At 42.1% G+C, this 26,640-nt stretch overlaps 1 protein-coding gene across 1 annotated transcript; it reads left to right on the top strand.

Annotated features, from left to right (window-relative positions):
• Positions 1-368: 368 nt before the first annotated feature.
• On the top strand, positions 369-23,588 carry SMAD3 (SMAD family member 3). The gene is made up of 8 exons (XM_009321446.1): positions 369-558; positions 1,442-1,576; positions 2,278-2,352; positions 4,166-4,216; positions 10,873-11,085; positions 12,469-12,606; positions 15,065-15,209; positions 18,650-23,588. The coding sequence occupies exons 1-8, from the start codon at positions 474-476 to the stop codon at positions 18,771-18,773; spliced, it is 966 nt and encodes a 321-aa protein (XP_009319721.1). The 5' UTR covers positions 369-473; the 3' UTR covers positions 18,774-23,588.
• Positions 23,589-26,640: the final 3,052 nt, after the last annotated feature.

Here is a 26,640-nt window from a genome sequence, read left to right as displayed (position 1 = left end):
ATTCTTACTTGCTGTAGCCCTTGCCTCTGCCTCCAAATTAACCTTTTTTCAGAAAATTAATAAATCCAGAGCAGGGCTGTTAAAGAAAAGAAACATTTTACAGTTTTCAGAGGTAACTTCTTGGCCTGAAGACTGGGACTGGAATGCCTCCTTGCAGCACTGCCTCAGTGGATTTTGGTGACTAGCACCTTTTGGGATTGTGTCAGGATACTGAGTTGGCTGGGCAGCCTATGCTTTGAGCCTCCCGCTGAAGTCTGCAATCTTCACATTAGGTTCCCCTGTGTAGTGTTTGATGGGATGTGGTCAGTACTATACATGTATAATGCCAGTCTAATTTGCTATCATCTTTATGTTCTGACTGCAGATCATTAGATGGCCGGCTGCAAGTATCTCACCGGAAAGGTCTTCCCCATGTGATCTACTGCCGGCTGTGGCGGTGGCCAGACCTTCATAGCCACCATGAGTTGCGTGCCATGGAGATGTGCGAGTATGCCTTTAACATGAAGAAGGACGAAGTCTGTGTGAATCCGTATCATTACCAAAGAGTGGAAACGCCAGGTACTGCTGACCCTATGTGTGGATACCTCAGCTTCTCAGTACCAGCATAAGGGATTTATAAGTGCATTTCAAAATTGAATAAAGCAGCTGGCATAGGGTTTTAAAACCGAAGTATATCTATTATTGATGATAATCTCTTACTGTACACAGTAGAATAATTTATGAATCTGCACTCAGGGGGAAATATCATTTTAAGTCAATAAAATCCAAGTCGAGCAGGTTGTGTTGTTGCCAGGTTCCTAATGTGGCGTTGTGTGCACGTAAACAACTCACACGCATAGTAGATACAAGTATGAACTACAGCAGTGTTGTATGTGTCCCTAATTGTTGGTGTTAAATTAAGGATAAACTTACTTTTAAGTTGAAGTAGATCTAAGAATAGCTCCCAACACAACTGAACTTCCTGTTCTGAAGTCTCCTCCTGCCTCCGAAAGAGACTTTCATCTGGAACTGCAGATAGTTCTGCTGCGTGTCACAACAAATCTGCAGAACCAGTCTGGATGTTTATGCTACTCCTACCTTGCTGTTCCATTTTATGTGAAATTTATTCCTTTTGAATCATGTGGTATAACTTCTCTCAAATGGTTTTTCAAGAAGACCTGTTTCTTTGCCCTTTTGTTGAAGGGGCAACAGACTACGTGTGTTCAGATAAGCACGTATCCCGTCCCCAGCTGAGATATGTTAAGAATAGCATCTTTAACTGCTGCTGTTATTTCAGAAGCAAGTATCAAATTGTGTCCCTTAATTAGCAACTTTGGTGTTGCATGTATTTAAGGGTGTTACTCCAAACTGGTTTCTCTTCATTTTCTAGGGTTTCAGTCATTTTATTTTAAAGCTATTAACATTGCTGTTCTATTTTTTTTTTTCCTTTCCATTTGTGCAGTGTTACCTCCAGTGCTGGTGCCTCGGCACACAGAGATCCCAGCTGAGTTCCCGCCGTTAGACGATTATAGTCATTCTATTCCAGAGAACACTAACTTCCCAGCAGGTATCGAGCCACAGAGCAACTACATTCCAGGTACTGTGTATCTTCTGTACAGTGAGCAGAGGGAAAAGGGTCATATTGCACAGTGAATCGTGTCTATGTATGCCAAGCTGGATGACTGGAAAGTCTTTCTTTCCATCGTTACTATGAAGCTAAGGAGTGGGAACCTATACAAAAATAGATGAAAGCTGTAAATGTAGACACACAACAGTGCTGTTTATAGTTTTGTTTTCTTTCTTTAAACTCACCTCTTCCCTTCTGTAGTACATACTCAGTTTGTTGTGAAATCTAAAGCTGAATGTTCCCTTAGCAAGTTTAGATTTGAATGAAATTCAGCCATTTTAATTTGAGTAAAACTCTCTAAATTTCTGATGGAATTGAGCTCTTCTATTTATGTATCTCTTTTACAAGCAATTTACACCTTATTTGCATGGACAAGCTATGCAGCTGTATACCAGGAGAGGAAAAATATGTGGACAGAAAACTGTCTACATGGCTTAAAGTTTTATGGGACTGAAAATGCCCATTTTTTTGTTTCCCCCTTCTCTGTTATTCACAAATATGCTATGACTATCACCCTGGTTGTGCCAGCTCCTCCTTTCAGCAGCTTAAGGAAGAAAAGTAATAAAAAAGAAATTTAGCTCCGTGTGAATAACAAAGTAAATGTTTTTGGTGTCTAAAATCCAGACTTTGCATCCAGTTGCAATGACAGTATGATCATTTTATGCTTCTAGAGACACCTCCTCCAGGCTATTTGAGTGAGGATGGAGAAACTAGTGACCACCAGATGAACCCCAGCATGGATGCAGGTAAGTCATCTTTTGCCACTTGCTACAGCTTTCTATGTCATATCAGAGACTCTTTTAAAGTTTTCCTTTGGGGCACTGAAGATCAGATGGTGGCTTGAGGTATTTTATCCCTGTAGGAGTGCAAATGTAGCCTGACATCTCATGTAAAGCACAGGGCTGTATGTTTTAGAGCTGCTGGTGAAAGGTACAGCATGTTCCTGTTCTCCCCAACGTCCATCATTAGACAGTACTAAGCAGGAACCTGAAACAGTGGAGACACATCTAAGGATGATAGTTTGTGTTGTATTTGCGTCCATGCAACTGTATGCAAGTGAAAATTTTGCACGTAGTTGGCACTTTTCTGCAGAGGCATTTTTCTGGTCATTTGGTTGTTTACTTACTGAAATGTCCAGTTTAACTATATTTGAAATGACCGCTAGGAGATTTGTGTTTAAATGGGTTTATCGTTTAGTGGATATATCCCAAAGAAAGTTGAAAGTCTAGGTTCACTCTCTCATTGCCAAGAAAACAAGTAACCACGTGTAGAATGAGCAGCCTTAGTGTTCATGCTAACCTGTATCAACACTTCAAAATTAAACATGCAGGTCTCATCTTTCCGGGGGTAACTGTTTAAGACATCTTGTTGATCGGAGTGGTGTCACTGCTGTGAATAAGAACCACTGAATCAGACTCCGAATTCATAAAGCTTTTGCTTGAAAAGCAAAAACACATCCTTGGTGAGAAGGGCTGATGCTTTGCAAGAGGGATATGCAAGTACATGGCACTTATATAAACTAATTAATGCAAATACTGCACACAAATATCTTGGTTTCTCTGCATGTCTTCAGCCGTAGACAATACGTGGGATTCTAAAAGAGGGATGACTGATTTGCAGTCTTTCATCGCAGTTATACAGATGGAGGAAGGCAGTGTGGGTTTGTTTGTCTACATCAAACATAAGCCTATTGACACAAACCATTTTAGTGCACACAGTTATTGGTGATGTGGTTGATGTGGAATGTACGTATGGCTTTTTGGGAAAGTGGACTGGAATAGGATTGGTCTGGAAGATGCTATAAATACCCAATTTATGTTCAAATGCTATATCCCTTCTTCCTTCAGATGTCATGGACTTCCCTCTTTATAGAAAAAAAAACACATTTTAAAGAAATCAGCCGAACTCAGTGTGAGAGGAAAAGAAAAAATGGGCTGTACCACCTGTCTGCATCCATGTGGCATCCAGAGACTGTGGAAATTGCTCTGGGCATCCAAGTGCAGATATTTGAAATATATGCACAGAATTTTTGGACCAAATTGAAATGATTGGGGATAAAATTCTGACAGTTGTTTGGTCAGATCTGTATAGCTTGATCCAATACTCCATTGTCCCAAAACCAGTAAGATTTGTTGATATGAAGTGGTACGTTTTCGACTCTTATGAGTGAGTATGTTTTGTGCCTAGCAATGTAAAATCAAGCTCTCAAATGCCCAGCTAACTCGGTTTGACTGTAGCTGTCCCGGTGGTACCTGGAGTTTTGATAACTGCAAGTGAAAGTAAAACAGAAAAAAAATTGAAAATTAATGGGTTAAGCTTAAGTGAATGCATTATGAAGATGCATAGCAGTATTGCAGATGTAGCAAGTTGATATAATAAGTAATAGCATTTGGAAGCACATGTAAAGAGTAATCAGCATCAGAGAAGCTGCTGGTGTCGCAAAGCGAGACTTAAGTGAGAAGTGGGTTATCCCTCCAACAAGCCTGGGCAGCGCTGACAATTTTGTGCAAGTGTTTTTCCTTGTGTGGATGCTAATAATAATAATGTCTTGATTTTCAGGTTCTCCAAACTTATCACCAAACCCCATGTCTCCAGCACACAATAATCTGGGTAAGCATGTGATATTGAGAACTGTGTTTAATTACAGTCAAGCTAGTGACATTTTAATGATGATGTTAGTTCTTGAGGTTGTGCACTTTTGATGAGGTTGCGAGCACTGTTGATGTTCCTTTCTGCTAATCCTCTTCACTGTGGTAAGTGGTTCATAGTAACTCTATATGAAATAAAGAAATCTGAACTTACATCAGAGAGTTAAATAAAAAAAACAAAAAATGTTGGCAGACAAATACCAGAAAGAATGAGTGAAGGACTGCAGCAAAAATACACTTTTTTGATTACATGACTTTGCAAGGAATATGTCTGTCTGTTTTGCTGGTGGTTTTGTGTTCTTATATTTTTAAAGGACACAGATTGAGGTTAAATTTTGTCTCCTGGAAAATTACTTTGTAAATTTGTAGTGCTTACTGGTCTCTTTTACAATGTACCAGAGTGCCTTGCAATTTTTTAATGTTTATTAACTTGGTGTTACATCCATTATAGGGTGAATGCTGCTGTCCACATATTGTGGACAGGGGGCTGAGGTTCAGACCAACAGATTTGCCTGCACTGCTTCATCAGCTCAAGCAATCATCTGCTTGATTGAAGGGCAGCAAATGCATTACATCCTCACGTAAACCCAGCTCGGGAGTAAACTCACGTTCCCAGCAGAGCAAGTGTGCAGTTACACAGCACAGATAGGCATGGCCTTGAGGGTTTGGGTGGCAGTGGCTGGGGACTCCTAACAAAACCACGAGTGCTGGGATGGTGTCAGACCACAGGGTAAGTCCACCTGAGGGACATCCCTAGATCGCATAGGGATAAAACAGCCCAGAGCCCTCATGTCCCAGTGCCCTAAACCACTGGAACAACTGATGGCCCCGGTGTGTAAGTTATTATAGGATGAAATTGAGCATAGTCTGAGCAGAGCAAACTGGAGGAGGCTAGTGGGTTGGCATGCAGCTGGAAAGTCCAAATAAATGGAGAGAGGGCAGGGCGTTGATGAAGGAATTGTTTAGCATATGGAGAGGTGCAGATGTCACGGACAACCTTACTTGAGCATCAGAGGTGTTTGTGGGGTCTTATGCTCAAATGAGCCTGGAGGAATGTTGTAGGTGCAAACCACAGATGCACTGTGGGATTTTTCTGACCGACCAGCCAGTTGGTTTTCTTCAAGCAAACTCAAGTTACGCTGCAGTCTTGAGTTATCTTTCCCCCACATAACTCCATCCTAGGCACCAGGAAGATAGTCCAGCCCTAAGTGCTATACTAGACCACTGATGTCACTGATTCACTCCATAACCTGTAGCCAGTAAAGAGGAGGAAAGCTGAAGAAGAAGGAATAGCAGTTGAACAGGGCCTTTACCTTTGAGATACTGTTAGAGGTTTTGTGGCTATCTCTGAACCTCTATTATCTTCTCAAATGTCTCTGCCCTTTATTTTCATACCTATAGACATAAAAGGTCTGATCTTCATCAGTTTGAGCTCTTACCCTATTTGAAAATGCTCTCAACGGACTGTCATAAAAAGCACTCATAGCTCTGGCTAGCTGCAGGATCAGTTCTCTAAATGTTCATTAAGCCAGCAGACAGAGGCCACTTGAGATTACTCTTGAATAACCATAGCTGTAAAGTTTACATATGCTGTTAATCCTGGCGCAGGGTACTTTGACACTGCTCCAAAATTTGTTAGTCATTGGCTGACTTGTGGATATCTTGGGGCTGTTGAAGGGGGGATTTCTTTTCTTTTCTCTTCTTTTTTTTTTTTTTTGCCTTTTTTTCCCCCCCCAAAACATGGAATATATTGCCATGGTGCCACTAAACTTTTATTTGCTTTAACTGTTAAAGCCTAAGAAGAGAATACATGGCTGACTTATTTTTATTTCCTTTTTTCTTTTTTTGTTCAAAACCATTATGCTCCAGTGTGCTGCCTAGGAGTTGATGAGAATTCCTAGCATTTTTTTTCAACCTAAAAATAAAAAGCCAATTACATGTAACAAAACCAACCTGACAAGTTGACTATGGCATCTGCCTTACATAAGGAAGAAAGGAGTTTCTAGGAAAGAGGCCCCAACACATATCCTTTCTAACAAGGACACTGGTTGTTGACACATGCTGCTCAGCTGATGGGCCCATCAGATGTCTAATGTGCTGTCTGGTGACAAATAACTAAGTAGGAGCAGGTGAAGCTGGTTAACCACAAGGAATCTCTTTGTAGTCTAAGGAGCAGACATCAGAAAAGCATTTTAACTTACCAATGCTAAAAGATACCTTTAAGTTTTGCAAACCAAATATTTATTGCTCTTAGGCAAGAGCTTCCACAAATTTAGAACTTCTTGTCTCTCTCAAAAATTTTATTGTAAATTTTTGCACGTGAGGAAGCTACAAAATAGCTACATGCCATTTCATTTATTGAGCGACTCTTAAAACTGTCCAATGACAAAATTGTCATCATCTGTACCTTGTAGATGACATATCTAAAGTAAGGAGCTGCTTATAGCAGTGTGGGTGAACATACCAGCAGCCCATCAGACCTTCAGCCTGATGGTCCCTGCCGCGCAGAAAGGGGTTGCACAGGCTGTGAGAGTAGAACTTTTTCTCAGCTTTGCAGGTTCTCTCTCTAGTTAGACAGAAGTTAGTTGGTGGCTGGTGTCCTGCAGCGCTCCTGCTTTTGCTGTGCTATACAATTCTGTGGATAAATAGAACACTCCAGTGTCTAGGGCTGTACTTTGATCTGCAGAAGTTTAATCAGGCTTTCTCTGTGTGTTTGTTAAGAAAATTGAATAGAAATTTAAAAAACACAACAGTGTGCAATGAGGAAAATTATCAGCAAGCTCTCAGCCGCCGAGTGCGGTGGGTTTTTGCAGTTTTGCCATTAAGAAAATAATGTCACAGTATTGATGTCCGTTTATTTGACCAGAACTACTCGAAGCTTTTAAGACAGTTTAATTTGTGTAAGCTAAACTTTGGACTTAAATTCCATGGCCATATTCCAGAGAATTACAAAGGCAATAAACTAGCATGCGGTAAACCAACTAGGACAATAGAAGCTAGGTTTGTTTGAGCTGCAATGTATGTATTTCAGCATAAAGCTGAAAGACTGCAATACAGGGTTGAAGGAACTTAGGGAGTTTCATCTTTCCATTCACAGGCACAGAAGTGTTGCAAGGTAACATATTGGGATTTTTTTTTTTTTTCTCCTTTCAGCTTGTGCATTTGATGTGGTAGCATTCTAGTTTTGGTCCAAACTTTCAGTTGTCAAATTTTCAGTTGTCAGACATAAGCTTGAAATGGAAGTTAAATATATCCAATGATCTCTTCTGTATTACTGAAATATGAACTGGAGAAAATACGGAAAACAACCAAAATGAAAGGAGAGTTGCCAGCATTATGTGGACATTCGGAATGAAGTCAGGGAGTTTACGCTGGCCAAGGGCCAGGCCTGAGGTTGCATGCGTATTGTTATTTTGGAGTGAGGCAGTCCCTCGGTGTACAGGAAATCCATTGTCAGTGTTTGCTCCGCAAAAGACTTGACGCAAAAGCTGTAAGTGAAATAAGCACATACCCTATGGTCAAATCCATCAGTAACATGAGCCTCTGTTACTCTCTGCGTTGAAACACTATTTCCCAAAGCAGTGAAAAGACAGCCCTTCTCAAAGTACAGAGGGGAAGGGAGTGTGCACACCTACTTATCTTTTCCTTTCTGAGGAGGGAGTTACAAGTGATGTAGCTGCAACTAATGCAGTTGGATAACATGTATCAGTAACTTCTGATATACATTGTGTATCAAACGCATTAACTGAAACTAGGGTAACAACCACTCTTATGCTTAGAGCACGCACTGTAGAGTGTGCAAAGCAGCCAGCAGATTTTTTTTCCTCTGCAGCTGAACAGATAGTACTTTCATCTTGTAGGGAAGATGCAATATGGGTAGCATCCCGATACTCAGTGGACACTTGTGAAAGCAAAGCTGTAGTGAGTCGAGGTTGAAATTGTATGGGGACGATTCAGGCAGGATTTGCTTGGTTTTAATGCATCATGTTTTAGTTGATTGTGTACCCCCTCAGGATTCTTTGGCTTTAGCAGAGCTACATTCTCTTGCTTTTCCTCAAACAGTAAATCATAAATTGAAAATGAATATTCAGGACAGCTCTAACACAAGAGGAAACTTGCCCATCCCACGACAGCTTAAGCTGAAGCCTAAGACCACAAATCACAGGAGAAAGCAGCATCATTAAAAGCTTGGCTGCATTTTTTAGAGACAGGTTTTTCTTCAAAATAGGATTTGTTGGTTTGTGTCTTTCCTCAAGTTGCAAATAAGCTGGAAATAAAATATCCGTACATTCTTCAGTGGGGAATCCGCTGTTCCCTTGAGTCGCAACCAAGCGGAGGTGGTTTCTGAAGGAAAGGACCACGAAACCATAGAGAGCAACACAGGCTTCAGTGTTTTTATAACTTGAATAGTACCAATCTGAAGACATTACTTAAGGATCAACAAAAGTTGATTTGATTTTTCTGGAGCTGAGCAGCCTTTCAATTAGAAAGGCACTTGCTGTGGAATAAGAACACAGTCCTGTGGAACACTATCTGTTTTCTTAAGTGGGTGGACACACCTTAAGAGACTTTGATTAGTGCTGGTATTTGCTGTACCTCTATACAAATTGCACTGGAGTCAGTTACAATGTGTACAGATTACTGCTGCAGGCCACGACTGTTAATTGGTGAACTGAGGCTGGTACTGGAGAAATATGCCTGTATGCCTGATGTGGCAGTTTCCAGTGGGACAACCAAATATGTCATACAAGAGAAAAAGGCAGAGACAGTGAACTTGTGTGACTCCTGGATGTGTTCAATATCATCTGTGCATGTCAGGAGAGGGGCTTGCTTTAAGCTATAAAATTGTTTAAAATGTGAAGAAACAGCAGGTGTGCCCTTAAATTGATGTAGCGAACCCTGTTCTGTTGAGCTGCCTTCTGTTAGCTTTCGCTTTGAGCATTATGTCCTTTTCTGTAAGAGGAAGATATGCTTTTCCTTTTGTGGGTGTGAATGTGTGGAGGAGAGCAGGAACACTGGGCTTTGCTTGTGATAGAGCGTTTTTCTTTTGGATTATATAATTAAGGAAAGAGAGAGACTGTGAAAGAAGCTGGGAATGGATATAAGCTCCAGAATTCACAAACTTTGAAGATCGGCTAAGGATTAGAGATCCCCAGATGCACTTTTATTCAGTGCCTTATTTGCTGTCAGCAAAGCTTGTAACAAAGCAGAAACCAAAGTTTTTTCTGATTATTAGCTACTTTGGGAACTCATACACCACACTAATGGAGAGGAAACCAGCATGTCTTTTGGCTGAAGCCAGGCTGCTTCAACCCGTTTCTAAAAGTTACGGAGTAACAGCAGGTACCAGAAGAGAAATGGCTCTCAAACCTCAGTAGAGACGCTCTCTTCAGTGTGAGCGGAGGCTGCGATGGTAAAAACCTGTCTTTGATTTTTTGGAGCTGATCTCTTAAGCCCCAGATTCGCCTGAGCCTTGCAGGAACAACAGATGGGAAAGCCTATGGAAAAAGCTGGTTTTTGCTGCTTGATGTTAACTCTTTGACCATATGGGAAGTTGCTCTGTTCTGCTTGTAAGTGCCATTTGAATGGGGATGAAGTGATAAATTGAGGGGAGGACTGGAGGGAATTCTTCCCTTGCTTTTATTTCTTGCACTGAATGTGGAGAATAGAGCACTTATCAATTAGCTATGTTTTCCACTTCCTCTGCTCAGCAGATTCTTGGCTTACAGCAGGACTGGGCATCATCTAGTGCAGTATTTCCAAAAATATTTGATTTGAGCCTTCCTCTGGTGAAATCTCACTGGCTTCAGTGGGAGCAGTTAAATCATTCGATGCCATTTGAATGTCCCACCTTTCATGCGTATGAAGTATTGTCTTCCTGAGACTGCCTCGGCCTCAGTCTGCTCATGAACTTCAGTCCTTTCGCTTCGGTCCACAGGCTGAGTCAAACCATAACCCCAATAAGAGATGTGTCATCATCTATTGGGGATTTGCTTTTGAAAATTTGAGATCAAATGGACTGGAAGAAAGGATCTAATTTTTAAATTACTTTGATGCCAGTATTGCATACAATTTGGTGCGTATTGCAGACAACTCTACTGGTTTCATCAATGCCAGAGAGATCGTAACAGTTGGTAAGAACGCAAGTTGGACTTGCTGGCTACTTGGTGTAAGTGCACAGCGTTAGGGTTCTGGAGACCTGTGTTACTGAAAGCAGGTTTGTGGTCTGCTTTTTCTAAGGTTTTCTGTTTCTTCCTTTTCTCTCCTTTTCTTTTCTCCTTTTAGGGTACTGGCTACCTAAAAGTGATCCCACGTTTCATAGTAAAGCTAAGTTTATTTTTTAAATTTTCTCCAAGTATGAAGATGGTTAAGTGACACCCCACTTGCTAAGTGACAACTATCTTTGACTATTTGTGATTGTTCCATGTGCCAAAAGCTTCAGGGATGATGTAACTTTCTAGCTGTGGTCCATTAAAATCTGTCAAGTAATTAAAGTTTGATGGTTAAAGTGAGCCCAAGGAATGAAGCAGAACAATATTTCAAACGGTCGCTTTTTTCCACACACACCCCCATCCCTCCTGAGGGCCTGTGATTCATTTTGCTTTTTATTTTGTGCAGATCTGCAGCCTGTTACCTACTGCGAGCCGGCTTTCTGGTGCTCGATATCCTACTATGAACTCAACCAGCGAGTGGGAGAGACTTTCCATGCCTCTCAGCCCTCTATGACCGTGGATGGTTTCACTGACCCATCTAATTCTGAACGCTTCTGCCTTGGTTTATTGTCTAACGTGAACAGAAATACGTCAGTGGAACTCACAAGACGACACATTGGTAACTTCTATTTCCTTGTTTTAGTCAGTGTCTTTCAAGGTGGGAAGTGGAGACATGCATGTAAAGCTTTTTATTCACCTAATCGGCATGCAGCTTGGTCAGTTTTAGAACACTGCTATGTTTGATTATCCATGGTGTTTTAGCAGGCAAATCTTCCATAAAGGAACACTAATTGCATTTTTTCATAAAAGTATAAAAAAAAAATGCACTGAGGAACACTAAAATTGCTGCATGTCATAGAGAGAAACAGAATTTAAACTTTTACACACACTCTTCTGAACTATATTTGGATGGATGTTAGTGATAATCTTGTGTATTCCTGTTCCCTCCTGCACTATTTTATTTTCTGACTGTTCTTTTATAAATGGAAACTTAGTTCCTTGATTTTCATCTCAATTTCCACTTTTCCTGCTTATACTGCAAGGTAACATTCAAAATTTTTTTTTTTTTTTTAGTTAAACTTGCACTAAACAGAATATCCCAGATTTATGCAATTTTAATAAAAGGCAAAATTGCTTCTGCTTTGCTGTGTTTTCTGCTGACTTCTATCAAAAATGGACCTGCTTTTTGTCCTGATTTTGCTCCCCTTTATACCCTTTCTTGAGCAGTAAACTTCATACAGGACACTCCTTCCTTACTATGATTTCTAGCACCAAAAAAACCCCAACCCCAAAAAACCCACCAAGATTCAGAAATCAGTCTTCAAATTCAGCAGGCTCCTTATGCTCTATGGAAGAATGAAAGCAAGATATTCAAATAGGAATGTAAGACCACAGCAAATGTTTATTTGAGCAACAAAGATGTATTCCTGAAATTTGTTTCTTTATTAACTGCGATTTTTATAATTTGTGTAAATCCCTATGGGAAATGTATGTTTGTCCTTGTATACTATGTAATCTCAAACAAAAGGCGATGATTTGAAAACATTGTATAATTTAATTCTAAATCGCTAAGTAAATAAACAAACAGTTGTATCCAGCTGCGATGACTTTCAGAAAAGGTTGAAAACCATATGTTAGCTGATAGAACATTCATATGGAAAATATCAGAGACATGTATGTTTGGAGTAAGCAGGCTGCGAGGTGGTAAATTTATGCAGTCTAGGCTGTGATTGACAATGGGGCCGGAGAGTGCAATTCTGACTTTATAAATTGGTCCTCCTGCCTTCCTCAGCTTAACTCGCTCACCGAGCACATTTATTGCTCCCTAATGGGATTACCCAGCGGGCCAAAAGAGGTGGTTTTCATTTTCCATCATTCATAGTTTATCTGCTTTTTGAGAGCTGTCTCATGCAGAGGTTGTCTACGTCTCTACGAGCTCTCCTTGCAGATTTTGCAGATGATTGTTCTAAGCTAAACCAAAACTGTGCCATGTGTTTCCTAGGAAGAGGAGTAAGACTCTACTACATTGGTGGTGAGGTGTTTGCCGAGTGCCTTAGTGACAGTGCCATTTTTGTCCAGTCTCCCAACTGCAACCAACGCTACGGCTGGCACCCAGCAACAGTTTGCAAGATTCCACCAGGTAAGGAAATATGCCTTATCTGTGATCCTATGCAGGCTTCACCTTTTGCAGACGGGGACTTGCTGTGGAAAGCGGGCTCTCTGTCAAGGTAGGCATGGATTTGCTGACCTCCGTTCTTGACAACTATCAGAAACTTGAACCCTATTATAAGCAACTTGACAACTTGAGCAGGGCATTTTTTGTAGCGTATAGGATGAAGGTACTGATAAAGGAGGCTACAACAATTGTTGTATGCTACAACAATCTGTTCTATGCTCCAACAATTGTTTGCACTACATTCATACAAGTAGGAAGAAACAGTACTTCAGTATCTAAGCAGAACTAAGAGCAGAATCTGCCACTTGTTCCGTGCAGTGTTTTATCAGTCCATTATTATATTGTAATTATCTGATAGTCATGTTTATAATTTTGTTTGTACCTTTAAGTAAAAGAATATAACGGAGGAAATTTTTCATAATTTAGATTCACCCATAATAGATTTGTTACTTTTTTCTGTTCTGTAATAAGACTTCCCCCCCCCCCCCTTTGTGCATTAGTTTTTTTTTAGGGAAATTGCATTTAATAATACTTCCCCCCTCCCCTGCTTTTTGAATTAGTTTTATTCTAGGGAAATTGCATTTGCAGGCACCTTGTTGTTCTGGTTACAGCAAACATAGGTCTAAAGTATGGTGAAAGATTACAAAAGAATTTATTGCATCTGTCTAGGAAGAAAATACTTTTTTGTTAGATACATGCAAAAGAGCTAGGATGAGAGGATGTCATTCGAAAGGGAATTTAGCTATTTAGCTAGGTTTACAAAAGCTAATTTTTTTACAGTTAAAAGTATGTATGTATTTAAAAAATGAACTTTTTTTAGAAATATTTGAATAAAGATTGTCTTTCATTTGAAAAGAGATCCATACACTGCAAGCTTTGGCCCATCTTAACGGGTTTCCTTTCTTAGATGCTTAGGAAGCAGCTGCCAGTGTTGCAAACATGACTTAATTCTCCAGCCACATCACAAGAGTCCACCCCAGCTGGAGTCAACATCTGAAGACATAAGCAACCCACATTTCTGCTGTAGATTCATCTAAGGCACATTTTTTGGACTCCAGCTCTCCCCACTTTTGCCACAGTCTTTGGCCGCCTTCTCAGACTCATCTTCAAATCTTTGCTGGGTTTGAAGCAGTTTCTTCATTCCCGTGTTGACAAGATCAAGTCGTACCCACTCCTCCCAGGCACAGTCGTGGAGAGACCTGTTCCCATCCAGTCGCGAAGTCTGAACAGCTTGGCAGTCTGATCCTGATCAAGTTTTTTGCTTTCTTTGCCATAGCTCTTTCTCTGTGCTCAGCCTGGCCCTGATGCTCTCACCCTTCTTATTTCCCCCCCTTAGACTGCAATATGCCTGACACAGCTTCCCTTCAAACTGTCTGTAAGATACATGGCTCTTGGGCTGTGCTCTTTTATGGTCACAAAAATGGGTAGTTGTTTCTGCAGCTGCTGAGCTGTTGCATGCGGTTACGCTTTGCTATATGCAGTTCGGCCCAAAACAGATGACGGTATGAGTCCAGCCCAAGAGAGCAGGCTCAGAAGTGATTTTAGAAAAATACAATTCATCACAGTCCAAATGGTTGTTTTTCAGACTTGGCTCATATGTAATCCCAAATGAGCATTAGTTGCATGCCAGGTTTCAGAGTTTAACTTGTTTCTGGTTATCTGGGAGAAAGCAAGCATAGTGACACTTTTTTTAAGAGTTGTTTGTTTATTTATTTATTTATTTATTTAAACTATGAAGGATGTTGTTACATTTCACGGTTATCACCTAAAAACAGTTGAATAAGTTATTCCCAGTCTTTTAGCTGGGACTAAACATTGGGGGAAAACTCCAGTTTTAAAGGAAAATTCTTCGGTGCGTGATAGTTACATTTAAGAAGCAGCTTTGCTACCAGCCTTTTTAACCCTGATAACTGGTTTCTGGCTTGCCGGAGTGATTTCACTTCAGAACTTCTCCATTACTTCTGCCGATGGACACCATATAAATCCAACACCAGTGAGTTCCTATTTTTAGCCTGTGCATTCCTTTCTTTCAGGCCCTGTAGTGATTGCCGTTGTTAAGTGTTACGGTCATAGTCAGGCTTTTAAGTTACAATATGAGGGAAATGATTGTAAAGGAGATAGGAGGAGGTTCCACATGAGGATCCCATGTCTGGTCTTGTAGATCGCAATATGCTGTGTGGGCACTAGCATCCATCGTTCTCTGTCCTGTAACATGGTTCTTCCTTCTTAGCATATGAGTTGTGGAAATGTGGCAACCTCGATTCCTTTTCTGAAATGCTGTGTTTAAACAATCTGTATATAGTATCACATGGTCTGAGGACATGGGAAAGCAGCATTGAGTGTCTTTCCATCCTCAGAAAGAAATGGATTTCTTAGTCTAGTTAAGCTAATGCCTTGTTCTTGTCATGTTCTTTTTTCACAGGATGTAACTTGAAGATTTTTAACAACCAGGAATTCGCCGCTCTCTTGGCTCAGTCTGTAAATCAGGGCTTCGAAGCTGTGTATCAGCTGACCAGAATGTGCACAATTCGAATGAGCTTTGTCAAGGGATGGGGAGCAGAATACAGGTCAGGCCTTTTGAATGAAACTTTGTGGTATGCTTGTGCTTGCCATTGCCGCTCCTGCATTTCACAGCCTAGGATAGTGTTCTGCAAAGCTGCTTTACTCAGCGTTTAAGATGGGGGGAATGAGCAGAGCGTCTCTTCAGTAATGCAGATAGGTTGTAGCTGTTGAGAATGTGTTGATCTCATCTCTTGTTCTTCCCATCCTATCCGTGTAAAACATACATCATGTGATATATGTGGAAGACCATGTGCAGTTGGTCACAGCGTTGTACGAACCAAGAGCTTTACCTGAAGCACAGTAGACAAATCCAGACGGCCTGTGTAGGAACTATTTTTTTTTTTTTTAAATTAGATGTATATTTGATAGTTTGAGTGTCTTACAACTACACTGTTATCAGTGTGAATGCTTCCTAATAGATAGGGGTTGGGTTTGATGCTTCTTTTACCAGGGACTAATGGGATTAAAATAAAAGCACGTCGGCTTGAAAATTTACATTTGGAAGAACTGTTAAAGTTGCTGTAAAATTATAGTTAAATCTCCTCATCCTTTCCTTAGTGCTTGTCACAGGGCAGTTGCTTAAATGTGACCGGAGGCAGTGAGAGAAACAGGGTTATTATTTTTCCCAGTGAATATTGAAGATAAAAAAGGAGGTGCAGTAGGATCTGGCATTTGGAATTGACGATATCGTTATTCTGACAACACAGGGACAGTGGAGGCAGTGTGAGGGACGTAGGACTCCATAGCTTGTGTTGCTGTCACTCCGCTGCATTACCAAGCAAATGTCCGTTAAGTAGCAAAGGGAGTGAAATCAGTGTTTAATAGTACAAGTAGGGGAGACGAAATTCGTCGGAAAATGAATGTCGTTTTATGAGAGAAAGCTGGCAAGGATTTAAGCCAAATGTGATTTTGAAATACTTACTTGACTGTTTTACCCTTTAAATCTGTGGCCTTATTTGAAAATCTGGGGGCAGTCCCTGCCTCCTGGAGCAGCAAGGCTGTCTGCCGATGCTCCCCTTGCACAGCTGCCTGCAGCAGACGGGGGAGATGCCATAGTATCAGCTGGAGCCTGGGCCCTGCACATTACTCTCCCACTTTCTTCATTTCTCCAGATGTTTGGAGTCCATTTTGTTTTGAAATGGTCCTGCACCCAGGCCAGAGCATTTCAGCCCTGGCTCACAGCCATGGCTCGTAATGAAATCCAGATGAGCATGACTTACGGAAAGTCAGCTATCTCATTAGAGTTTTGTAGTCAGTGAAACCCTACGCTCACGCTGACTGCGCCGAAGCTGCTCTTTTGCTCCTTCATTTCCTTGCCACAAAATACTACATCTGATTGCCTTTGTCAGAGCACGTTTATTTGTCGAACTGATTCATATATGAAAATGTTATTGTGGAAGCTGCACCCAGAGCACTGTTCCAGTGATTTCTGGTTCAGCTGCTTAGTCTTTTGAGCAGTCTAATTGGTGGGGTGTTTAGTGCTCTTGTGTGCCAGGAATTTGGTGGAGGGAAGGGGGGAGAAGCCAATTGCATAAGCAGCCTGTGATACAGAGGTTCTCTTCTGTCCAGCGACAGCCCGGTGGACTAAGCTGAAGGCATGGAGAGCTTTGGGGGTTTGCCTTTCTGAAAGGCTGGAGCCAATGTGTTGGTCATCTAGGTGGGAAGGCAGAATGAAGTTTGCCGTGATAGATTTGCAGAGGGCAGAAGTGCGGCAGCCCCACGGGTAGCGGGTTTTTGTACAGTGTTGCCGGGACAGTTGTTGGACTGCTCCGTGTTAGGCTGGTTTCAGGCAGCAAAGGGGAATGCTCTGTGTTAAGTTCAGGGAGACTAGTTTTTCCTGGGACCCGAGAAGTTTGTATGCTTCACTGAAGCTGACAGAGCAAGGGGTGCTCTGCTCTCCCTGTCCTGCAGTCCTCCTGCCCAAACAGTTCACGAGACACCCTTTAATGCAAAACACGTCGCTGTATAGGACAAGCCCTGCCCATACACCCACTCTTGGGGCATCGCCTGGCCTGCCAGCTCCGGTCAGCTGCACCTGAGCTGGGAATGGGTGCGGTGCCTTCAAGGAGCTGCTTCCATTTTCAGTTCAAAGGATGAGAGATACAGATTCATGAACAGAACGGGTTACAGCCCTTGGGCAAAGCCTTGCAGAGCCGTACCCTGGAGTCCTGCTCCTCTGCCCTGTCCTGAAGGGGCAGGGATGGCAGCGGGAGTGCAGGGCAGCCCCACGGAGCAGAGGGTCCCCTTTTCAGCAGCAGTTTCTCTCTGGGCCCCGCAGACTTTGGCTTCTCCCTCCCACAGACGAGATTCCAAGGACAGCTTCTGTGGGAAATGAGGGTGTAAAACAAGGCTGTTTCCAGGCTATTCCTCTGCCTTTGTAATGCTTGTCCTCCACAGCAGCTGTCCCTGCCTCTCTGCCTGGAACAAGACTTAGGCCATCCCTCGGCAGAGGAGGGAGAGCCCCTTGCCCTGTGCCTTGCCCTCCCTTCCCTTCCTTTCCTCCCCATCTCTTCCTGCTTTACCATCTGGAGACACTCCGTGGGATCTGGCCTCAGGGAGAATAACGGAGGCAGATAGGAGAGGGGGAAGGTGCTTCGTGGCAGGGGAAAGTAAAAGCATGGTGTGCTGACCCAGCAAGGCATCCCCCTCTACTCTCAGGCCACAGCCGCCAACTCTTGAGGGATTTTAAAACACATGGTTTAATACCATGTTTCTGCTTCTCTGATAGGTTTTGCAACTTCTTACACTCTGTAGCATTTCTGTTTCTTCTGAGGCAGCTGATAAAATGCAAATCTGTGGGAGCGCCCCATACACAGCACGTGTAGTGTAGGGTTCAAACCTCCAGCGCACCCTCCCAAGCTGTGCAAAAAGGATGCTCAGCAGCAGCTCTGGCCGCAGAAGGGAGAGGGCTCCGCGGGGCTGCAGGAGGGAGTCTGAATGGCTGAGTGGTGATCTCTCTCCATCACTTCCACATTCCGCTAAAACCTAAAGAAACTGTAGAAAGAGAATACCCCTGTCTTATACATAGAGAAATTTAACATATTTGGTAGACTGCTTACATTGCTATCTAATTAGGAGAGGCAAGGTCTGCAAAATAAAACTGAAGAATTTTGCTTAGATAAACACCTTCCTTTCTCTTCAGGGAATCGGATGCTGCCTGTTTTCAGGAATTTGAGTAGTAAATAGGTTATATGGTGAGTTGCTCCTTTGGGATCATAAGAAATGTAAAGAGAAAAGGTAGGGTTTTTAAAAGAAGTTGGCAGCATAGGCCAAAAGCGTGTTATAGAGGAGAGACATTCCTTTGGCCCCACATGCAAGACTATTGTCTAAGCAGGAAAGAATGCTTCAGTAGCTGTAAAACCTTTTCACGTTTGTAAAGTTTTGTAAGTCACATTTATGTTCTTTTTTTTCCTTCTCTTCGCCCCCAACCCCTTCTTTCTTGTAGGCGGCAGACTGTGACCAGTACTCCCTGCTGGATTGAACTGCATCTTAATGGTCCTTTGCAGTGGCTAGACAAGGTCCTTACACAAATGGGCTCCCCAAGTATTCGTTGTTCCAGTGTCTCCTAAGGAAACATCTCCTGGGGGTGGGTGGGGGGAACAAAGACTCTGGAAAATGGAATTGGCTTAACCCTTAGCAAAATGCATAGTGCATAGTAAACAAATTCCCAGTTATTGAAGTGACGAGAAAATAATCTGCTTAAAAAAAAAAAAGGTGGGTTTTCTTTGTTTTGTTTTGTTTTTTAAACTAAATACCCATTTAAGCCACTTCCACTGAAACTGTTAGCACTTTGGTTACAATGCTATGGGCCATTGCAGTTAGAATTTGAAGCTGAAGTTTATCATGATAAAAAACTGGACTTTGTTTCAACGGAGAGAAGCCAGTGCTCTGCCTCCAGCCATGTCGTGCCTGTCTGGCCGCTCGCTCCGCACTGTTGTGAGCACGCAGGAGCCACTGACGGCTCGGAGGAAACTTTCCGTTTGCCTCACACAACTCTGGGCTCGTGTCATGCAGCATCTCTGAAAAGCCAGATACCGTGGGACTTTGGGATGACTCTTGCTCGTGCATTCCTGTCACCACCTACCTGATCCACACCTGTCCTCCCTGGGATGGCAGCAGTAGGGGGAAAAGGAAGCATTTAAAGCACACACAAGAACTAATTCCCCCAGTAACGTTCCCAAAAGGAATGAATTTCCCACGCCGGACTACTAACAAGGAGGCAGAGTCTTGCTTCATGCCTGAGGGATGCAGCTGATACCCCGATGGTCTCAGACTGGATTGACATGAAGCAAAAGGCCAAACTTAAGGCTCCTTCTGATACTGCTGCAGTGACTTTTGACTTGAGCTGCTCACAGACAGACATTTGTCACGTGGGGAGCTCTGGCTGGCTAAGTTAAGCCTTCGTTATTGTGCAGTCTATTTGCATTAACTACAGAAAGTTTGTATTCTATTTTTCTCAGTATGTTGAATGGTATCTGCCACTTCTGAAGTCTTAGAGGCTTAGTGAATTCAGTGTCCAGGTCTGCTCTAGTGATGGAAGTGAACAGGCTCTTGCTGCCATTTTCGGAATATGCAATTTAATAGGTTATCCCTTGCCGTCACATGTGACTGCGCATGAACCAGGACATCTCAGACACAAAAACCCTGTTTAAAACTTATTTCAGCTGATTAAAATGCTCTGAGATGTGTTTTTGCCTGGAGAAATTGGGATAGTGTGTATTTACTTGTATTATAAAATGTTCATTTTAAACATACATGCTCCAGACTGTTTAATATTTTTTTTCCCTGCAGCAACTGTCATGGCAAACAACTTCCACAACTGGAAAAAAACCCTTAGCACTTGTTTTTTATGGTTCAAATTTGCCAAATACGTCCCATAACTCTGTCAGTGCTATCCAATTATCTGTTTCTTTATATCCGCATTGAATATCATATGCGTTTGTGCCAAAATATTAGAAGGGGGAGGGGAGAAAGTGATAATGGTGTTCCTATGGAAATCTTTTGTTCTTTATTTTTTTTTTTCATATACGAAAGACAAACACACAAGCTAGATCTGGCTCTGGGAAGGACAGACTCGGATGGACTTGACAATGGTTTGTCTTAAGGCTTTAGTCCTGCAAACTTTTGTGCTCCCAGATGCGAACGCGAGTGGCCCCACTGAGTTCAGAGGAAGTTTCCCTGCGTGCCGGGTTCAGGTTTGCAGCTTCAGAGCGCCCGGGTCCCGTAACGGGGTACTGACTTGTAATGGCATTTCAAACGCTTACCAGGAATTTCCATGTACCTGCCTGTCTGTAGAGAGAGGCTTTGCCGATGCGCTTGTTCCTTTGAGACCACTCTGTTTATCAACCCCACCACCTGGTTTGCATAAAAACAACACTTTTGGACCTGAGGCATCGGCAAGACAGGGTACGAGGCGCCCCTTGTTCGGTGGACACAGGAAGAGACGATCCGAGAGGCTCGTTGCTGGTGTTTGTTTTACCAGGCAAAGGAAGGGATGCTTTAGAGGAGAGTTTTCTTCCAGAAACAAGAAATGACATTTTGCATATGAAATCTAAATTCTGAGGAAGGCTGTCAGCGGTGGTTGTGCGCCTGAACGATACAGGCACTTTTGAATATCCTCTTGCAGCATTTTGACTGGAGCTTTCACTGTGCAACACGGCTTGTATCATAGCGCTGGAGGCTTTCTAGGATTTTTAGGGGGGTTCTTTAGTTTTTGCAATGTGTCTAATTTTAGTTAAATCTCTGATTGCATGGACTTGTGCAATAAGAGCATCTGTATAAAATAGTATTTTCTAGCCACTTTAAAAGTAGGTCTGTCTGTCATTGTGGGTTGATTTGGCATATACTTTCAGATACAGGTTTCTAACATAGTTGCAAACAAAAATTTATCCTGACTTTTGTGGAAGTATTTGACTTGCTGTTTTAGTGAGAGAGGGAAAAAAAATCTGCTATGTAAAATGGCCCCAGGTTTCCTCCCTGAGTGTCTTTAAGTCATGTTTGCTTATTTTAGTGAACAAACTGTTTTCATTGCCCACATGATCGTGGAGGAAGTTGGACTCTGTGGTACCTTACGCATTAGCAACAAAAAATGACATCTTAAATTCCAGTGTCAGAGTTTTCATTACACGTGACGGTGCGTGCAGGAACCTGGCCTGACCCAGAGGCTACAAGCTGGAATAAACCCTAACTTTAATATGAAGTTTGCACACAGAATCGCCTCCTCAGCCAAACCAAGAATTGGACCTGGATTTCCGCTAGGAACCAGACTTCTGTCTTCTTCTTGATAAAGGGTAATGAATTGCTAACCGTTATTAATAGATGCCTTTTGAAAAACAGGATTCAGATGATGCATAAAAACTTTGGTTCATCTCATCTCATCATCCCTTAAGTAAAATGACTTCAAATGGAAAACGTAAGCTGGTCTAGCAGTATAGTTAGATAAAATTGAGAAGATTATCTCCACTAAAGTATTAATTTCCTCTCCTCCCCTTTGTTTGCCTTCTCACTAATTCATAAAAGCTTCACGGTTTCTAAAGTTACCTTATAAAGTCAAATGGAAAGTCCTGTACCATGCAACAAATGAAAAGATAAAGGTTGGGGAAGGGGTGTGATCCAAGGGACGTTACGGCCGAGTTTCCTTTTATGTTGCACAGTTGACGTGGATTGTACAGATGAAAGGTAATTCCCCCGTCAGATCTGAAACGTGCTTAATCACGCCATTCATGTGGACACTAACGAAAGGGAAGAGGTAGCGTTCGGCTGTAGATTTTTGTAGGCAGCAGTGCCCCAGAGGTGCACGTGCCGCCTTCTTGGTTTTACTTTTTTCTAAAACTTTATTAAAGTAGCTTTGATATGTAGCACAAATGTATGCAATCAACCATGCCCTAGCTTAGATTACATATCTGTACTGGAATATCTTCTCATTTAATGGTAGTCTTGGCTAGTTTTACAGGATTTCATACATTTTTGTTACTAGTAGAGAGTCACTAGCAGGAACTTTGACTCTTTTTAATTGGTGTAGCCATACACAAGGGCCTGGCTGCTGGCAGATGACATTGATGGCCTTGTGGTTTTAAATGACTGTGGTGATTTTTTTTTATTATTATTAATGTATTGAACTGAATTGCAGTTTGTATTTTGTGTTAAGCTTGTCTCAGAAGTAATCCAGTGCTGTCTGTCCATTTGATTTAATCGCCAGGAATCGGCATGCGTATGTACAAAGATGGAGAAATCTAATCATAATAAATTTCCCCAAAGCTCTGGCTACCTGTATGTGCCATGAAAAGGCCGGGGGTAACCTTTGAGAAAGAGTTAAATAAATTAGTTTCCTCTCCCCTTAAGGATCAGCATAGTTTGAACCATGCAGAGGACTCCTTTGCAGGGTGAAGAATATTCAGGACTCCATCTCAAGCAGCAAGTATTGACATCGTTGCCTTGTGCTACTTACTAACTGGAAAAAGCACAAGGAGCAAGAAGAACACAGCTCAGTGAAGGACTTCAGCCATATCACAAAACACCTGTGAGCCTTCCTAGTTCTCTAAGGTACTGGATAGGTAGGAGGAATGGAATTTCACAAATAAGCTGGTAAGCTAGAATGAGAAATAATTAGTCACTATATAGTAGTTGGTTGAGCGGTATGGTTAAGAAATTCAGTATATGTTTTTTATTATGTACATGCTTTTGTATTTATGTTGTCTTTCTTGAATATTCAGATGAATCAAATATTTAATTTTTAACAGAAAGGGCAATTAAGGACTCAGAGTATTAAATCTTTTATACGTTCCTTTCTGATGATTGCTAGAAATTAGGCAGTTACTGATGTGAGAACAAGAGACTCGCCTCAGAACTGAGCAACAAACCCTGGTGAATAGAACAGAACAAGGACTTTTCCAGCAGGAGCCTTTGCCCGAGTTGCTGTTTTATCTTTTAGCGACAAGTCAGGTTCCCAGATGGGCCCTTGAATTGTGCTCTTCAGGTCTTTTCAGATTTATGAGGCTTTAAAAAGACAATAACGTATTACTCCATAAAGGTTTTGGTTCATCTTACGTTTCCTCCAGTACGTGGATACTAGAGGAGTCTGCACCAGTCTCTGCTGCTGAGATGCATCTAGTTCACTCTCCCAATGGAGGCAGCCTACTTTCCTCACGCTTGATTGAACTATTCCCCCTTCGATAGATATGTACGAGCATGTTTGCATTAGTGTTTAGATTTTCTTAACCTGAGGTTGTATGTTAATGACCGGTGGTGTCACCTACCTGCTTTAGCTTGTTAAGCATCATTCACCTATTTTGTTACTAAAGGCCTGTACTATGTATGCCCTCTTATTTCGTATGTGAAACTGTAAGTTCTATTTTTGACATTTTAATAAACTTTGATTTTAAAACTGAGGCTCATGAGAAAATAAGGATATTGTAAAAAATACATTTAAGGACATAAACTGGAAGCATTTGGAGTTTTGAAACCACAGGTAATTCAGAGGCAGCAGCGTCTTTAGGTATGTATAATGAAGGTTGTTCCCAGTAATTCGTACGAGATCTCAGTTACAGGTAAGATCTTCATTCTTTTTACAGTTTGGGCAGGTTTGTTCAAGAATTTAAAGCCAGATATAAAAAATAATTTTAAAATTGCAACTGGTTCTTTTAACTAACAGGATACAAAGGCGAGTAGAAGTGGAGCACTGTGACTCAAAGGATTTATTGTTGAACTGCTGGAAAAGTCAGACGTAGCTAAACTTTCACTCTTTGCCCGGTATACTGTAGCTGTATTTTCACCTTATGGCTGTGAATTAGGAAACTCCATTATCAGAAGTGTAGGAGCGGCAGCGGAGGGTTTACTGCTTTGTCCTCAGCGTCTTGCCATGAGGCAGACCCTAAAATACCTCTGATGTCTCTGTGTTGAGGAATTGAAGTCCCGTGCTGAAGACATGTGTTAAGCCTCTCAGTTGTTCGCTCCTGCAGAACAGAGGAAGGCAGGTGAACGGGCATAAATGTGGTCTCCAGTCCGTAGCGCGTTGGTGATAAGGTGTTAAGCTAATGCTCTTGGAACAGCGCATGTTCTGGTCCAGCTCAGTAGCATTCAGCCAGTCAGTGTGTTACCTTACTGAAAAACATGACTTTTCTCAGACCCGGTTTAAAAGTGCCCCACTGTTTCATCAAATCAGAGAAATGATGGTTGGAAGAGACTACTGCAGGTCTCTAGTCTGACCTCGTGCTTGATCCAAGACTGTTGCCAACACTAGATCAGGTCAGCTGGGCTTTTGTCCAGATAAATCCTGAAGAAAAATCTTAAAGAACAGAGATTCTACCCACCTCCTCCCCAGGCTGCATTGTGTTCTAGTGGAAAAGTTTTCCCATCTTAATCTCCCAGGCTGTATTTTTGGCTATTACTCCTTGTTATAATAGGCTTCTCGAGTCTATGGTCTCTCTTTGCAGTGATGGCACTGCTCCTCCCTGCCACTCAAGGAGGCAATCGCTATAGTCAGAAATTAAACAGCAGCCGAGCTTGAATGGTGGTGGCTGCAGGGTGATGGAGTCTTTCGCACCCACCCCGGTCAGCTGTAGAGAACTGGATGCCATGGATGTGTCCCTGCCGCTGTTGTCCTTAGTGGGACTGCGCCTAGAGGTCACTCTGGGCCATGAAATGTCCAGCGAAGCAGCTGTTTCAATAGAAGGCAGGTACTGGGGTCAGGTGCCATACTGGGGGGAAAAAAATACATATACGCTGGCATTCAGCTGGCCTCAGAGAGGGCATTCTCCAAATAGCATTACTAAGCCAAGGCACACTGTGATCTAATTCTGTAAACTCCTAACGTTCCTCCTAGGGTTTTACTGAAATTCAGATTTTTTTTTTTGTTTTTTCTTTTTTCCTGACAGAGGATTTACGAGAATACTTTTTCCACTCAGCTTTCCAACAATGTGGTAATAAAAGGGTCTCGTCCAGGTTTTGTACTGGGGTTGCCAAAACTCAAGTGTGATGTAGTATATCAGCTCTGAGCTGCGAGTTCTGCTAGTTGTCACCTGAATAGATCATGGATTTCAGTTTGACAGTCGTCTCATCTGCACTGAAGATGGGAAGCTGAAGCAAAATACAGGTTCGATAATAAATGAAAAATCTCAAAGCCATAGCCAAAAAAAAAAAAAAGGTGAATCGACATTCCACAGGGGTTTCAGTTCGGGCAAAAGTTGGGTAACAAGCAGTTGATCTGTACTGGCAGGAAAGCCCTCTTGCAAGTGTCACCCTAGACCTTCAGGACTGCAGCCTGGCTTGTACAGTAACGCCTACGCGCCAGACCAGAACTGGGAATGCCCTACCAGCGACTGGTTATTCTGAAACGAGGGGAGAGGGGGAGTCTCTAGTTTTACGCTTGGGATGGGTGGTTCCGTACTGAGGTTTCATCCCCATCTCTGCGCTTTCTCCTGGCTCAAGGGAGGGGCTTCTCCTCCCCAAATTCTGCAGGAAGCGCCCTTGCGTTAGGCAGTTGCATTAGGCCGGCTGTAGGGCAGGGAGGGAAGAAGGTGAAAGCAGCGACAGTGAGCCTCACCAAGGCTGGGAACCAGAGTCTACCACCACAGCACCCACCTTATAAAGGATATAAACTTTTTTTCTTTTTCTTTTTTTTTTGCGATAAATCTACTAATTGTGGGTGTTTAGGACAAAGTTTTCACAAGTCCAAAACACTATCAGAGTAATCCATTTTTGTTTGAGATACACATTACTGTTATTGTACACAACTAACATTTTCTCCTTTTAATAATTAATTGAACACAACATTTCTGTAGCCTTTAGTCAGAGTTGGCAGTTCACTAGCAAACAGTGGCATACTTGGAGTTTGTCAGTTTAATTCTATACTCAATTTATTTATAATGACCTACCAACTAGTTTAATCACAAAAAGAAATGCAAACTGAACTGGCTACAGAGAAAGACAGGACTTGGCCTCAGAAGCCTTACAGACTGTTTCATAGAGGTAACAAAATCAGTACCAGACAGCGTAACAGAAGTGTCTTTTCTCAAGTCAGAAGCAGCGGTATTGCAATGAAAAGCTTTCTAAGCCCAGGAAAACTATAGAATGTTTTGGCTGTATTTAAGGCTTGATTAGTAAAACTACCAAACCTGAATGCAAAAGACGACTGAGCCATGTATGTAATAGACAGAGTCGCAGCTGACTAGTGAATGTGTTCCTCGAAGGCCTCCAAACTCTTAACTCACTTCTGCAAATGCTCCTTTGGATTAGAAAGTGCCACCGTCAAAGCAAATGCTGGTGGAGAGATACCAAGGATTCAACTTCTCATCTCTGCATGTGGAGAACAGACTTTCCAACAGAGCAGCTAGTCTCCCGATTTTGGAGGAGGGAGGTTACTTTTAGAGCACAGAGATAAAATCTGTCTGAAATGCACTAAACCAGATGTAAGGCCACTGGGTTAAACCAACAGCAGTG

This window comes from Pygoscelis adeliae, unplaced genomic scaffold (assembly GCF_000699105.1).
Source record: "Pygoscelis adeliae isolate BGI_AS28 unplaced genomic scaffold, ASM69910v1 Scaffold13, whole genome shotgun sequence".
In the NCBI taxonomy this organism is placed as follows: domain Eukaryota; kingdom Metazoa; phylum Chordata; class Aves; order Sphenisciformes; family Spheniscidae; genus Pygoscelis; species Pygoscelis adeliae.
This window is presented reverse-complemented; position numbering and strand designations above follow the sequence as displayed.